Here is a 13,691-nt window from a genome sequence, read left to right on the forward strand (position 1 = left end):
TAAGAACATGCTGGGTGTGGGACCCAAAAAAGGGGCCATATACTAAACCTGACAAACTCAGGGGAGGCCTGCTTGGTAGGACTTACAAATTCAAGAGACTGAAAGCAACCACATAGGATGGTCTGAACATAAAAATTCCTAGCTAAAAGGGGGTAGTCACATCCTGTCTTTTTGCATCTAAGATAAAATACTTGGAATGTCAGAGTAAACTCCTTTTCCAGACCCCTCGGGGTACACCCATGGCACCAGAGCAGAGACCACAGAACCTTTCATTGTTATCTTTCATTGTCCCCCAAACACCATTTCTATGTCTGTATATGGTTAACTGTTAACTGTCCAATACCCACCAGTGTAAAAGAAGTATGTGTCTCTGTTTTGTTCTTTATCTAATCTCAGAGATTTCCCCACTTTGCTTTCTCCCAACTCCCTAATCTACTTCCAATTAATTTCATGTAACCCTTTACTCTTCTTTGATTGTTACATATAAAATAAGCTGTAAAACTGTCATTCTCCAGAGCATTTTCTCAATCTGTTGAGATTTTTGCTTCCCAGCAATTATCGTCAGTTTGACTCAAATAAATTCAAACATTCTGTACAGGTTTGGAGGTTTCTTAGCCAACAGACCTCCTGCCTCTGGCTGATGGATGAGCTTGGGTTGGGGGTCTGGCCAGAGGTCACACCTTGGTGTGAAGAAGCAAACCCAATCCCTGCCTGCATCCTGCATAAGCTTGCTGCTGGAGGGATCTCAACAAAGGACCCGCTTCTCTGGCTTCAGCTGCCTCTTCAGTATATATGAGGGATCCCTACCTGTCTACTGCACAGGCATCTGACCATTTGCTCAGCCCAGAGGCACCAAACCTGAGACAGGTGGTGTTTGTGTCTCCCAAGGAGAGCACAAGCTGCTTCTTAAGCACCAGACTCTACCAGACCACCCTGGCCCTCCACCTCCACCCTCCACCAAGCATGAGACCTGACACACGGGAAGTGCAGGGCTGCCTGAGCCTGCTTTGCAGATAGGACACAGATGTCCTGCTCTTCCCACCATGACACATCTCCTCTTAGTGAGGTGCACTCCACATATGAAAGGGATGACAAAGAGGAAGGCATAGGTGGGGCCTGAGACAGAGGTCCCTGGGAGGGTGGGGCCCTGGGTTCTCCCTGAGAGGCTGGGGAGGACTATGTACCTGACTCCTGGCTCCCTCTAGCTCTTATAAGAACACATACTGTTCTGCCTAAATTGAGATGGAAAACATGTAAACAGAAGAAACCGAGGGGGTGCCGTGGAGGCCCATGCCCATGCCCATCCATACACTTTTCATCTTTAGTCCAGTTCTTTCAGCAGCTCCCACACCCCAGGGGGCCAGTACAGGACTCTGGCTTCCAGGGAACCTGGGGAGCAGGGGACCCACCACCTCTCAGGCCAGCCTGGAGGTTGGCATGCATCCCTGTCGTCCATCAGCTTTATAGAGGACTGGAGAGTCCCAATTCCTCTGCCAAGGGTGTGGGCCCGGTGTCGAGGCAGAGGCCAGGACTGGGGAATGGAGGGGGCAGGACACTGGCCTGGTTGGCCCATCTGGGAGTAATTTGAGAAATTCCAGGCCTCACTGGCCCTACAAGGCTATTCTTAACTGCTGTAATTACAGGGTCAGCCTTGGCCAGTGTACTGTGGGGTCTGGGCATCAGTTAACTCCTCCAGAGGCCAAGCTGGGGCTGGGTGGGGTGGGTGTGTGTGGCTGCTCTTCAGGGGGAGGGCGACCCTTCACAGGCTAGTGGCAGAGCCTGAAAGGCAGGAAGTGGTGGGTGGAGAGCATTTAATGGCTAGTGCTGGGTCCCTTTTCCAGGTTGACCAGCTCCCTCCCTCTGCTGGGGGGCCCTGTAGGGAAGGGAGGCATAAAGAACAAGATACCAGCACAGTATCTGAACGAGGGGAGGGGGTGCTGGACATGGAACCAAGAGTGCATGTGGCTCCTAGTGACTCCCCTGAATTCCCAGGGCCCAGAGCCGGCAAAAGCCTCACACCCAATTGTAATTCTGAGGAAGGCACTGGAGTTCACTCAGCCTCACCTTCCTCATTTGCAAAATGGACCTCGCCAGTTCCCCAGCCTCTCCAGGAGCAATGAGAGAGGACGGGAGCAGAGGGTCAACGCCACCCTGACCTTTACCCCTTCTTTGGGGTCTCAGCTGGGGTACACCCTGGCAGGAGTTCTTATGGCACTTAGCTTTCCCCACCCCCAGACACAGCCCTTAGTGCTCCTGGAACTTAGAGTGGTTATAGCATCCTCTGTGACTCAGTTTCCCCAGCCGTGAAACAAGAGGAAGTGGCTGATAGGATATCCAAGGACCAAGGCACTCTCCTTGCTCTGACGTTTGCAGGCCCCTGCCTGGTGGTGGTGCCGAAGGTCCCAGCAAGCCCCTCTGAGAGTCATAGCTGAGCAGGGCTAAGGCTTTGGAACAAAGGCCAGGTCCCCACCTCCTCCCATCCCAGTTAAGTGGTCCCCCATACTCCCAAGCCTCTTTCCTCAGCTGTGACATGGGGTCCATGTGGACTGAAGTGAAGGGTCACCCCTCAGCACCTCTTTAGCTGCAGTGATCCTGGGCCATCTCTGCACAGAGCAGGCTCAGCCCAGAGCCTCACAAGCACCACTCAAATCCTCCTGCACACTTCTGGGGAGAATGGAAGTCTGAGGTGCATTTGCATACATGTTGCCCAGGCACCCCTCACCAAAGACAAGAAGGGACAGGCAGGTAGCCAGGGCTCAGAAGGCCTCATAGAGTCCACAAGTTCAAGGTCTGCCACCCTCTGCTACTTGTGCTTCCAAACTTGCCAGTCCATCTGTCCCCATGTCACCCCACATGCACCCCAAGTCCACCTTGCTATCGAAGCCTCAGTTCTCGGCCCTCAGCCCACCAAAACACCCACAGCAAAATCAAGTGCATTCTCGCATGGACCATGCATGCATCCACTGGGTCACAGTACCCTCCCCAAATGCCAAAATACACCAACCTGAGTCCCCAGGCGAGAAGCCTGCCCCATGACTAAGTGGCCACATGGGATGGGTCAGTTGGGCTAATCCACCTACTCTGGGCTGCCTCACCACCCCATGCTCGTGAAGCTCCAGGGGACTCCTCAGGCAGGGCCCCATCTGCCCAGCTCAGGCACCCCTGACTGCTCCGTTGATGAGCCATCTCCCTGATAGGATCTGAGCCGGGTAAAGCCCTTTTGATTGGATTAGGTCCCTATACTCTGCAGATGGCCCTGCCACAGCGCATCGGGGATCCTCAGCAGTGGTGCCAGTTCATAGGTCTGGAATCAAAACATCGTCTGTGCTCCTGCCCCACCCTACCCCACCCCCCATCCCATCCCAACATGCTGGCTGCTCCTACCCAGGTGAGGTGTCCAGGGTGAGGGAGGTGAGGGCGCTGGAGAAGTGCCGGGTGTCCCATAGCTTCACTTCATGTTCACGCATCTGTGGGGAAGGGGCAGAGAGAGGCTCAGAGAGACTCAGAGGGTCTGTCAACCCCCTGGGTTCCCCAGGAACCTAATGCCCAGGGACACAGTCTGGCACAGAGGCACTTGCCCCAGAATAGAGATTGGAAGGCAGTGCATGGTGGGGGAGCATGCCAGGAAGGGAGATTTGGGGTTTTCATGTCCTGCCCCTTTAAGAATCTTAGGTGACAAGGGACAAGGGGCGTTTCCCTCCATGGACTCTGGTCCCTGGGGGGTAGGTGGGGCTGCCATGGTTCCCAGGGTCAGGCTTAGCTATTGCAAATGGAATCTGCCAGTTTTCAGCAGCAGTTGGTCCCCTGGGGCTCTGAGACCCTGCTGCACTCAGGTCCGTATATGGACAGGCCTGGAGCTAGCCTGCAGCCCGGCCCTTGCCTCCTAATGGGCTTCATCCCTGCTCTCTTGGTATGAGTCCCTGCTCACCTTCAAGGAGCCCTACCTGGTTGAATCCGGTGGACACAAGGTGCTCCTGGGTGCCTGTCCAGGCCAGTCGGCCATCCTTGCTATTCTCATGGGCCTGTGTGCTCTGCAGGAGGAAGGAGACAGAGTTGAGCCACGTCAGGGCCACTTACCTGAGAGCCCCACAAAGCACAGGAGGGGCCAGGTAGGGGGCCCCTAGGGGCCGGCTGGAGGTGGGGGAGGCCTCATGTCACTACAGGATGGACCTCAGCTGAAGGCAGTGCTGCACCTAGAGGGCAGACCCAGCCACCCAGATTGGGCTCAGTCTCCCCCCTCATAAAGGAATTGTCAGGCTGTCTTGCTCACTATCAGGCCCCCTTGCTACAGAGACTCAGGGTAGTAGCATATCATTGTCCCTGCAGGTGTATTGGAGGCAGCATTCAGCTGCTGGTCACCATCCCCAGGCTTTGGGGAACTGAGTGCCCTCTCAGAATTTCATTTTTCCCATTTGTGCATGAAGCTCATGTTGCCCAAGCTGCCTACTTCCTAGGGCTGTGGAGAGGATCAACTGAAACTACATGTGAGAGAAACAAGCCTGCTGCAAAGCGCTGTGCAAATCAAGGGATTACTAGAATTACTGCTGCCGCCCCACGCTGCCAGGGGGCTGGGGAGAGGGCATGGTGCCAAGCTCTGCAGAACGTCCTTGGAAAGGGCAGAGCAGTGCCCCTCTTCGCCCTCCTGTGGTGCTGGAGCTGCCAGCTGGAAAGCTCCCTGGGACCCAGGGATGAGAGGCTCTAGTTCATTCCACAAGCGACCCTGTCCCCTGGGCCCAGGCAGGGGGGAGTCCAGGCGGCCAGAGGAAATGCAAACAGCTCCCTCCCAGTCACCCTGGCCTCTAGAGCCTGAGACAAAAGACCCTGTTACCAAAAATAGCTCACCCCAAACTGTGGCCAGCTTCCTCCAAGCTTCCCACGATCTCCTTGGGAATGAATGAGGGAGGGAAGCAGCCTCCGAGGAGCTGGCTCAGCACCCCTTCCCCAGCCTGCAGAGGCAGACCCCGGCGTGGGAGACCATCGGAAACAGCTCAGCGTCATTCAAGGGGCTTTTCTCACTGCTTACTTCCCACCCAGCCACAGCCGGCACAGAGAAGTCAGAGCTAGAGCCTGAGAACCAGGAACCCGCATTCCTCTCTCCACGAAAGAGGACAGAGGGGTCAGGGTGAGGGTCAGCCCCATCCCCAACACCCTAGAGTAGGTCAGAAGTGTCACATGGGCTCTTGCCCTCTCAACAGAGTGCAAATACCCCATATGTAAGCAGCAAACCAGATGGTTCACAATGCATTTGAACACCATTCATTCAACAGACATGCGAAGTCTCCCAAAGGTCAGGCACTGTTCTAGGAGCTGGTGGTGGGGCCAAACAGATCTCAGATGGTCACGTACTTGGTGAAGCTGCTCATTCATTTTCTCAATGCAAGCATTTGAGCTGCACACTATACTAGGTGCTGGAGACACAGTGAACAGAAAAGATCTCCAAACTCGTAAAATATACAAGTCAGTGCCCGGCTGGGCATGGCTCAGCGGTTGAGTGTCGACCTAGGATCCAGGAGATTGCAGTTCAATTCCTGGTCAGAGCACATGCTCAGGTTGTGGGCTTGATCCCCAGTTGGGGGTGTGCAGGAGGCAGCCGATCAATGACGACTCTCACATCATTGATTTCTTTCTCTCTCTCCCTCTCCCTTAAAGATATCAATAAAGAAAAAAGAAAAAAAAAGAATATACAAGTCAGGAGGCAGATGTGAACCAAACAGAAATAACTATGTCACTACATGTTATTACAAATACCACAAAAAGGTAAAGTGGAGGTTAAGGGTGCAAGCTTTGGAGTCAGACTGCCTGGATGAAAACCTTGCCCTGCCACTGAGGGCCTCATCCCAGTATGAGATACTCAACATCTCTGTGCCTCAGTTTCCTTATCTGCAAAAAGAGCACCATAGTGGGATCTACTCTGGAGGGCAGTTTTGAAGAGTGCTAACAGTGGTGAAGTGTACTCAGGGTCTAAAGCATGACAAAAGAGTACAGTAAGAGTATAACTGCAAGAAACAGACTTAAGGTAACATTTAAGATGTGAAGGATCAGCAGGTGTGAGCCATGCAAGGAGTGCAGGGGGCCTGGGAGAGCAAAGGGCCCAGCTCAGAGGGTGGGTGGGGGCAACAGAGAGGAGGTGACACCCAGCTAGCAGGGACCTCAGGCAATGATGGAGTGGTTTTTCATTCAGAGGCACAGGTTGGGGTTGGAACATACCTCAGCCCATATCTCCCACCTTCCTATTTTACACATGGAGAAACCAGAAGCCCAGAGAGGAAGCTATTGGCTTCAAGTCACCAGCAAGACAGCTGTTGGCTATTTGTGCCTCCTGCCCCTGTGGGCTGAGTCCATGGTTATTGTTTCCTATCTGTGCAAGAGGAACCTAAGGTGAGGAGACAGAGCCACAGCTAGAAGGTAGCAAAGCCTGGAACACAAAAAGCCCAGCGTCCTGGCTGTGCCCCAGCTACCTCAGGCTTCTAACAAATGTCCCTGGAAAAACTCACACTGGGGAAAACAGGCCCCTGGGCCCAGGCAGTGCGGCGGGGGTGGGCAGTGTGGGCTGGAGAGTCCCATTTGCCCTGCAGCTTTCCACTTGTACCTTCTGATCTCCAAACCAAGAAGTGAAGACAAGGTAAGAGCTTAGGCTGAGCCTAGTGTGTCCGCTGTGGGCATGCCCAGTTCAGTCTTCCCAGGGGCCATGGGAAGCCTCATGGATGGGGAAGGGATGACCACTGACCCCCTCCCCTCTCCTCTATCTCTAGATCACTGGTGTGACTTTTATATTCAAAAATAACAAGTTCTGCCTGGCTGGGTGTGGCTCAGCGGTTGAGCGTCAACCTAGGATCCAGGTGATCATGGTTTGATTCCCGGTCAGGAGACATGCCCAGGTTGCGAACTCGATCCCCAGTCGGGGGCATGCAGGAGGCAGCCCACCAATGACTCTCTCATCATTGATGTTTCTATCTCTCTCTCCCTCTCCTTTCCTCTCTCTGAAATCAATAAAGATATATTTTTTAAAAAAATAAGTTCTTGCATGGCTGGGTGTGACTCAGCTGTTGAGCGTCGACCTAAGATCCAGGCGATCAGGGTTTGATTCCCAGTCAGGGCACATGCCCAGGTTGCGGGCTCGATCCCTAGTCAGGGGCATGCAGGAGGCAGCCGATCAATGACTCTCTCATTATTGATGTTTCTATCTCTCCCTCTCCCTCTCCCTCTCCCTCTCCTTCTTCCCTCCTCTCTCTGAAATCAATAAAGACATATTAAAAAAAAAATTACAAGTTGTTCTTCTTGGACCTCAGTGGAACCCAGGGAAAAGGAGCCCTCTTTCCAGATCCCCAGATTCTCATTCTCTCTCTCTCATTCTCCTGAGGCAGCAAGGAGGCTGCAGCTGGGACTCAGGCATCCTGCTAACCCAAGCCCCAGCCCTGTCAAAGGAGGCCCAAGGAGAAGCCACTGGTGGTAATCCCAAGCCTGCAGGCCAGGCCTTGGGGGATTCCCTCTCACAGGGGACAGCCTTTGTCCAAACAGTCAGCAGGGCATCCTGCTCATGGAGAAGCTCCCCAGATCCCCCACACCTACCTCCATAAGAGAACAGGAGGGGCTGAGATCAGGCAGTACCTGCCCAGTAGAGGGGCACCAGGAACAAGTGCATACCATTCTGGCTGCAGTGCAGCCAAATACCTCCTCTCTGTTACCCCAGCAACATTTCCTGTATGGGGCAAGGCAGCTGGAGGAGCTGACCTGGGCTCCCTCTTAAGGTGAGGGGACCTTCTCTAGTGGTAAGATATCCAACCCATCTACCCGTGCTCCTCCTCAGCTATGCTCAGTGCTGGGCTCCAGATGCACACCTCTTCAGGCCTGTCCAACACTGGGGTGCTCAGAAGGGACAGGTCTACCCGCTCACACCACTAATCAAAGGGCTTGTCCCAGTCCCCCTCCTGCCCCTGACAGGGTACTAAAGCCTCACTACTCCCTGGACACCCCCTCAGCTGTGGGCCACTACTTCCCGTGGCACACCCATGGTTTCGGACACTTCCACCTGGGCTCTGGCACAGGAAAGGGACAGCAGAGGGGCCCAGGGGCTCCCAGACCAAGCCTGCCCCTGCTTTCAGCTGTGTGACCCTGGGGCAGAAATGATCAAAGGGCAGACTTTATAAGTCAGTCATGAGGGTGGAAAGAGGTGGTTCATGCCAAGGGCCTAGGACTTAATAAATGATCATATATAAATGAAATCTAAAGACCAAGTAGGGGGTGTGAATGGGGGGAACTGCCCAAGCGTCCCCTGCTCTGAGCCAGAGACAGGGTCCAAAAAAGGCAGCAGAGGGAGGACTCCCCAGGCCTCCCCTCCAGGCTATGGGGACAGCCACTGGAGCAGGGAGGGCAGAGGTTGGATCAAAGGCAACACTTCCTTCCTTGACACTCTTCCCCATCCCCAACAACGTTCCCCTCTAGTGGGAAAGGAGGATCTTAGGAGAAGGTGCTCCCAGAAGGCCTATCCCTGGAGCTGGCCCCTTGGCTCACACCAACCCTGGCCGCCAGCAGCGGTTTTCCTAATAGAAGCCAGGTGTGGGCCAGATGCCCTGGGCGGAAGTAGGGGGGCAGGGCCGTCACAGGCAGCATTCCAGGACCACTGCCCCCACACCAGCACAGGCACTGTCCCAGCAGCAGGGAGGGGGTGGGAGCCGCCCACGCTCTTCCCAGGTCTCCTCACCGAAAAGCCCCTATAGGGGGGCTCCCTCCAAAACCAGATCTTCTCCCTTCCTCTTCTAGGAACTTGAAGCCCCTTGGACGACAGCCACTGCTTCTCTACCTCAGCACCATTACCATCCCCTCCTTGCTGGAGGACAGAAGGAGATGTGGAGGAGGAGGAAGTGGAGGAGAAGGGACAGGGAGGAGACATCCAGGCCAGGGAGCCAAAAATGCCCAGTCAGGCTATGGATGAGGGTGCCACACACCGTGCCCCGAGACCTTGGGTAGGAGAGGGTGACCTGAGAAAGCTGAGGGGACAGGGCTTCAATCTCCCTCCTTCAAGCTAAGCCTGGGACCCCCTTTCCAGGCAAAGGCTTGGAGACTAGCCACAGAAAGCTACAGTGAAGCTCACTGCTCACACCCACACTGCCCTAAGGCTCAGATTCAGCTATCCCCACCAGCCATAGGAAGACAGCCTGGCAGAAGGGAGTGCTGAAGCCACTTCTGCCCAGCTTGGATCACCTGTCAGAACAGGGCCTCCCTTTGGTCTTCAGCCAGCCAGAAGTGGAACTGACTGGACTATCTTGGGCAAAAAGTTGCAATCGGCTATGTGAGGGGGACTGTGTGGGCACACCTATGAGGGGATGTGTGTGGGGGGTGTGAAAGGGCCCCTAACTACTGCTAGTTGGGTTTAAACTGGTGGGTTACCCTTGACCCCAGGTGGGGAAACAAGTTCTAGAAATGGAGACCAGGGTGTCTGTGATGGGACTGGGCTTCACTGGGGAGGTCCTCCCTGAGTTGGCAGTAGGGCCCTGAACTTCACCTTCCTTGGGAGAAGGCTCCTCAGCTTCTAGAAAAATCTTTTTTTAAATGTAAATCCACTCATCTCTTTTTTCAAAATATTTTTTAAAATGTAAACCCACTCATTTCTTCTTAAAACTCTGGTGCTTCCCACAGCAAAGGTGACAGGCCTTTCACCATGGCCCTCACTCCTGGAACAAGCTGGTCCCACTTCTGGCTGGCTATGTGTGTCCCTTTGCACCACTCAGTCCTCAGCTCCGAGCTATTTCCTCAGGGAAGCATTAAACTGCCTCAACAAGAGTAGCCCCTCAGCAAGTACCTCGTGTGTCTGTCTCATTCACCACAGAACATTCTATGCCTGGCACCAAGCTGCTGTAGAATGAAGGAATGACTCCCAAGTGGCTCACTGCCTATAACATGAACCTAGGACCCAGCCTTCCCACTCAGAACTCATAAGGCCACACACACCCCGTGAACAACCACAGACAAAACCAAACACACTCACTGCTGTGCACCACAGATCTGGCAGGCCCCCAGCACAGCCCACAGACCCTGGGCAAAGACTAAGGGTTTGCCAACTATGAGACTGGAGGGGTGCAGAAGGCAGGTTCCTTTTTCCTGTGTCTTTTGGTTCCTCTGTGGCTAGCCTCTGCTGACCATGCCAGGAAGGGTGGGTGGAGATGAGGGTCTTAAAGGAGAGGAAGCTGGAATCTCAAATTAGCATCCTGAAGCCACAGGACGCCTCCAGTGAAGGCCCGTGGGCAGTCTAGCTGTGCCCCACCCTGAGATCAAAGCCAGAACCTCCCAGGACCCAGAATATGCTTCTCGGAAAGAGCTAGAGCCCACCTCTTAGGTGACCCACACACACCCGCTGGGCCTGGCCAGGGATATGGGGTGTGGCGGAATCTGTCTGCCAGGAGGCTAAGCCTGCCCCTGCCTGCACCTGTTGGAGCCACTGGGACCTCAACAGAGCCCTGTTGCCCACACAACTCACCTGGGAGGCCTCAGGCTTTGCTCTGGGGTCAAAGATCCTCAGCTGCTTGTCCTGGAAAAGCAAAGAGGAGGCAATAAGAGCACAATTAAGGTGGGCTGGGTAACTGGGGGGCAGCCTGTCTCCTATATCCCAGGCTCTGAGGGTCCTACCCCCAGTACACAGGGCTGGTACCCAGCACCAGGAGACCCTTCCCCAGACTTGTTCCTTCTTCTCATCACAGGGGGCAGACTCCTTTTCCTGCCTCAGTCACTCACAATAGAGAAGCCATTGAAAAGATTTCACACTTTCTAAGTACCAGGCATGTTACACACAGGATCTCTCCCCAACTTTACAACCACATCATGAGGCAGTGCTATCACCATGACCCCTTCACAGATGGAGAAACTGAAACCCAGAATCAAACTCTAGGCCATCAGCTGCTACACGTGTCCAGCCCTGTGCTTGGCCTAGGCCAAACGGGCTCACAGGACAACATCATTTCTATACCTAAAAAATTTGGTGTCGCACAAGGCAGTGCCAGGGCTAGACTGAGGCAGAGGCTCCTAGCCTGGCACCCACCTGATGCCCATCCTCCCAGACAGTTGCCACTTCTCCCATTTTTTTTTAAGTTTTATAATTGGAGACCTTAGTGAGGTTACCTGTGCCATGAGAACCCACTCTACACCACAAGACTGCTACCTCAGTGTTGGCCATACTCTGGAGTCAGTGACTGGTTTGACTTTAATACAGTAACTATGCATTTGGTCTGTACTGATCATGGAATAAACACATTAAAAAACAAACAAAGCCAGCCAGGCGTGGCTCAGAAGTTGAGCATCAACCTAGGATCCAGGAGATCAAGGTTCAATTCCTGGACAGGGCATGTGCCCGGGTTGCGGGCTCGATCCCCAGTTGGGGGCATGCAGGAGGCAGCCAATCAATGACTCTCACCATTGATGTTTCTATCTCTCTTTCCCTCTCCCTTCTTCTCTCTGAAATCAATAAAAACATATATTTAAGAAAAGAAAGAAAGAAATGGGAGAGAGGGGGTGCCGAATCTGCATCCACTATTTGCAGGCTTGGCCATGATAAATTCTTTTTTTTTAACTGATTTGAGAGAGGAAGGGAGTGAGGGAGAAAAAACAAGAGAGAGAGAAACACTGATGTGAGAGAGAAACATTGATTGGCTGCCTCTGGTATGCGCCCTTGACCAGGGATTGAACCTGCACATAGATATGTGCCCTGATAGGGAATCTAGCCCGCGACCTTTTTGGTGAATGGGACAGTGCTCCAACCAACTGAGCCACCTGGCTGGGGCAGCCATGATAAATTCTTAAGTACTAAAAGGTGGACGCAGAATCGCATGGCATGGCGCAATCCTACTGTGGTAGAAATAAACAAAAACCCCTATTTGTCTAACCAGGTTTTTATAGGTTTTGCAAGTCTGCTGAGCAAGGAGAAAGATGGTGATCAGTACAAGCCATGTGTTAAAGATGGGAACCAGGGCCGGGGATGTGGGGGTTGATTAGCTTTTCCTTTTAATACCCTAGAATGACTCCACTTTGTTTCAATCATCATGGATTCATACTTTCATATTTTGAAAAACTGCACCCGCAACGAACAACTGGAATTTGGAATTAAAAACACAATACCACTTACAATAGCACCAAAAATATAAAAATACTTAGCTATCAACCTAACAAAATATGTACAGGATCAATATGAGGAATACAGTAAAACCCTCATGAAAGAAATCAAAGAACTAAATAAACGAAGAGAGAGGGACTCCACATTCATGGACAGGAAGACTCAATATTATCAAGATGTCAGTTCTTCCCAACTTAAATATAGATTCGATGCATTCCCAATGAAAACTCCAGCAAATTATATTGTAGACAATGACAAACTGATTCTAAAGTTTATATGGACAGACAAAAGACTCACAGTAGTTGACTCAATATGAAAGGAGAACAAAGTCAGAAAACTGACATTACCTGAATTTGCTCTAAAGGAACAGTAATCAAGACAATGTGGTACTGGCATAAGAACAGATGAACAGATTGAAGGAGTAGAATAGAAAGCCCAGAAATAGACCCCCCCCATAGCCAACTGATCTTTGAGAAAGGAGCAAAGGCAATACAATGAGGAAAAGATAGTCTTTTCAACAAATAGTACAAGAACAATTGGAAATCCACACGCAAAAAAATAAATCTAGACCTAGACTTTACCCCTTTCATAAAAATTAACTCAAAATGGATCACATACCTAACTGTAAAAAGCAAACCTATAAAACGTCTAGAAGATAATGTAGGAGGAAATCTAGGTGACCTTGCGTTTGGCAATGACTATTTAGATACAACACCAAAAGTATGATCTATGAAAGAAAAATTAGTAAGTTGGACTTGATTAAAATTAAAAACTTCTGTTCTGAAAAAGATATTGTTAAGAAAAGGAAAAGACAAGCCACAGACTGGGAGAAAATATTTGCAAAGCACGTATCTGAGAAAGGACTTGTATCCAAAATATACAAAAAACCCCACTTAAAACTCAAAAATAAGAAAACAAGCAAACCCAGTTAAAAAAAGGCAAAGATTTGAATAGACCCTCACTAAAAAGATACACTGATGAAAAATGAACATATGAAAAAATGCTTAACACCAAATCTCATTAGAGAACTGTAAATTTAAACAACAATGTACACAACAACCAGTACACACCTACTAGAATAGCTAAAATCCAAAAAAATGAAGACACCAAATGCTAACGAGGATGTGGAGCAACAGGAACTCTCATTCACTGCTGATGGGAATGCAAAATTATACAGCCACTTTGGAAGATAGTTTGGCAGTTTCTTACAAAGCAAAAAATATTCTTACCATATGATCCAGCAATTGTGCTCTTAAAGTATTTATTCAGATGAATTAAAACTTAAGTCCACATAAATGTTTACAGCAATTAAATCATAACTGCAAAAAACTGAAAGCAACCAAGATGTCCCCCCAGTAAGTGAATAAATACACTGTGCTACATTCACACAATGGAATATTATTCAGTGATAAAAAGAAATAGCTAAGACCCCAAACCATAAAACTCCTAGAAGAAAACAGGGGAAAAGCTTCATGACGTTGGACATGGTAATGACTTCTTAGATATAACACCAATGTATAGGGAACAAAAGCAAAAATAGACAAATGGGACTACATCAAGCTTAACTTTTGTTAATCAAAGAACACAATCA

At 51.1% G+C, this 13,691-nt stretch overlaps 1 protein-coding gene across 1 annotated transcript in view; it reads right to left on the minus strand.

Moving 5' to 3' along the window:
• LOC308555143 (coronin-7) overlaps positions 1-13,691 on the minus strand; it is a 55,894-nt gene that overhangs the window by 26,367 nt on the left and 15,836 nt on the right. The window contains exons 7-9 of the mRNA XM_081133026.1: positions 10,475-10,525; positions 3,945-4,031; positions 3,385-3,467 (exon numbers count right to left, since the gene is read on the minus strand). Of these exons, the coding sequence (XP_080989152.1) occupies positions 3,385-3,467; positions 3,945-4,031; positions 10,475-10,525 (221 nt within the window). The remainder of the gene's footprint in view (positions 1-3,384; positions 3,468-3,944; positions 4,032-10,474; positions 10,526-13,691) is intronic.

This window comes from Miniopterus schreibersii, assembly GCF_964146895.1.
Source record: "Miniopterus schreibersii genome assembly, chromosome: 3".
Classification (NCBI taxonomy): Eukaryota; Metazoa; Chordata; class Mammalia; order Chiroptera; family Miniopteridae; genus Miniopterus; species Miniopterus schreibersii.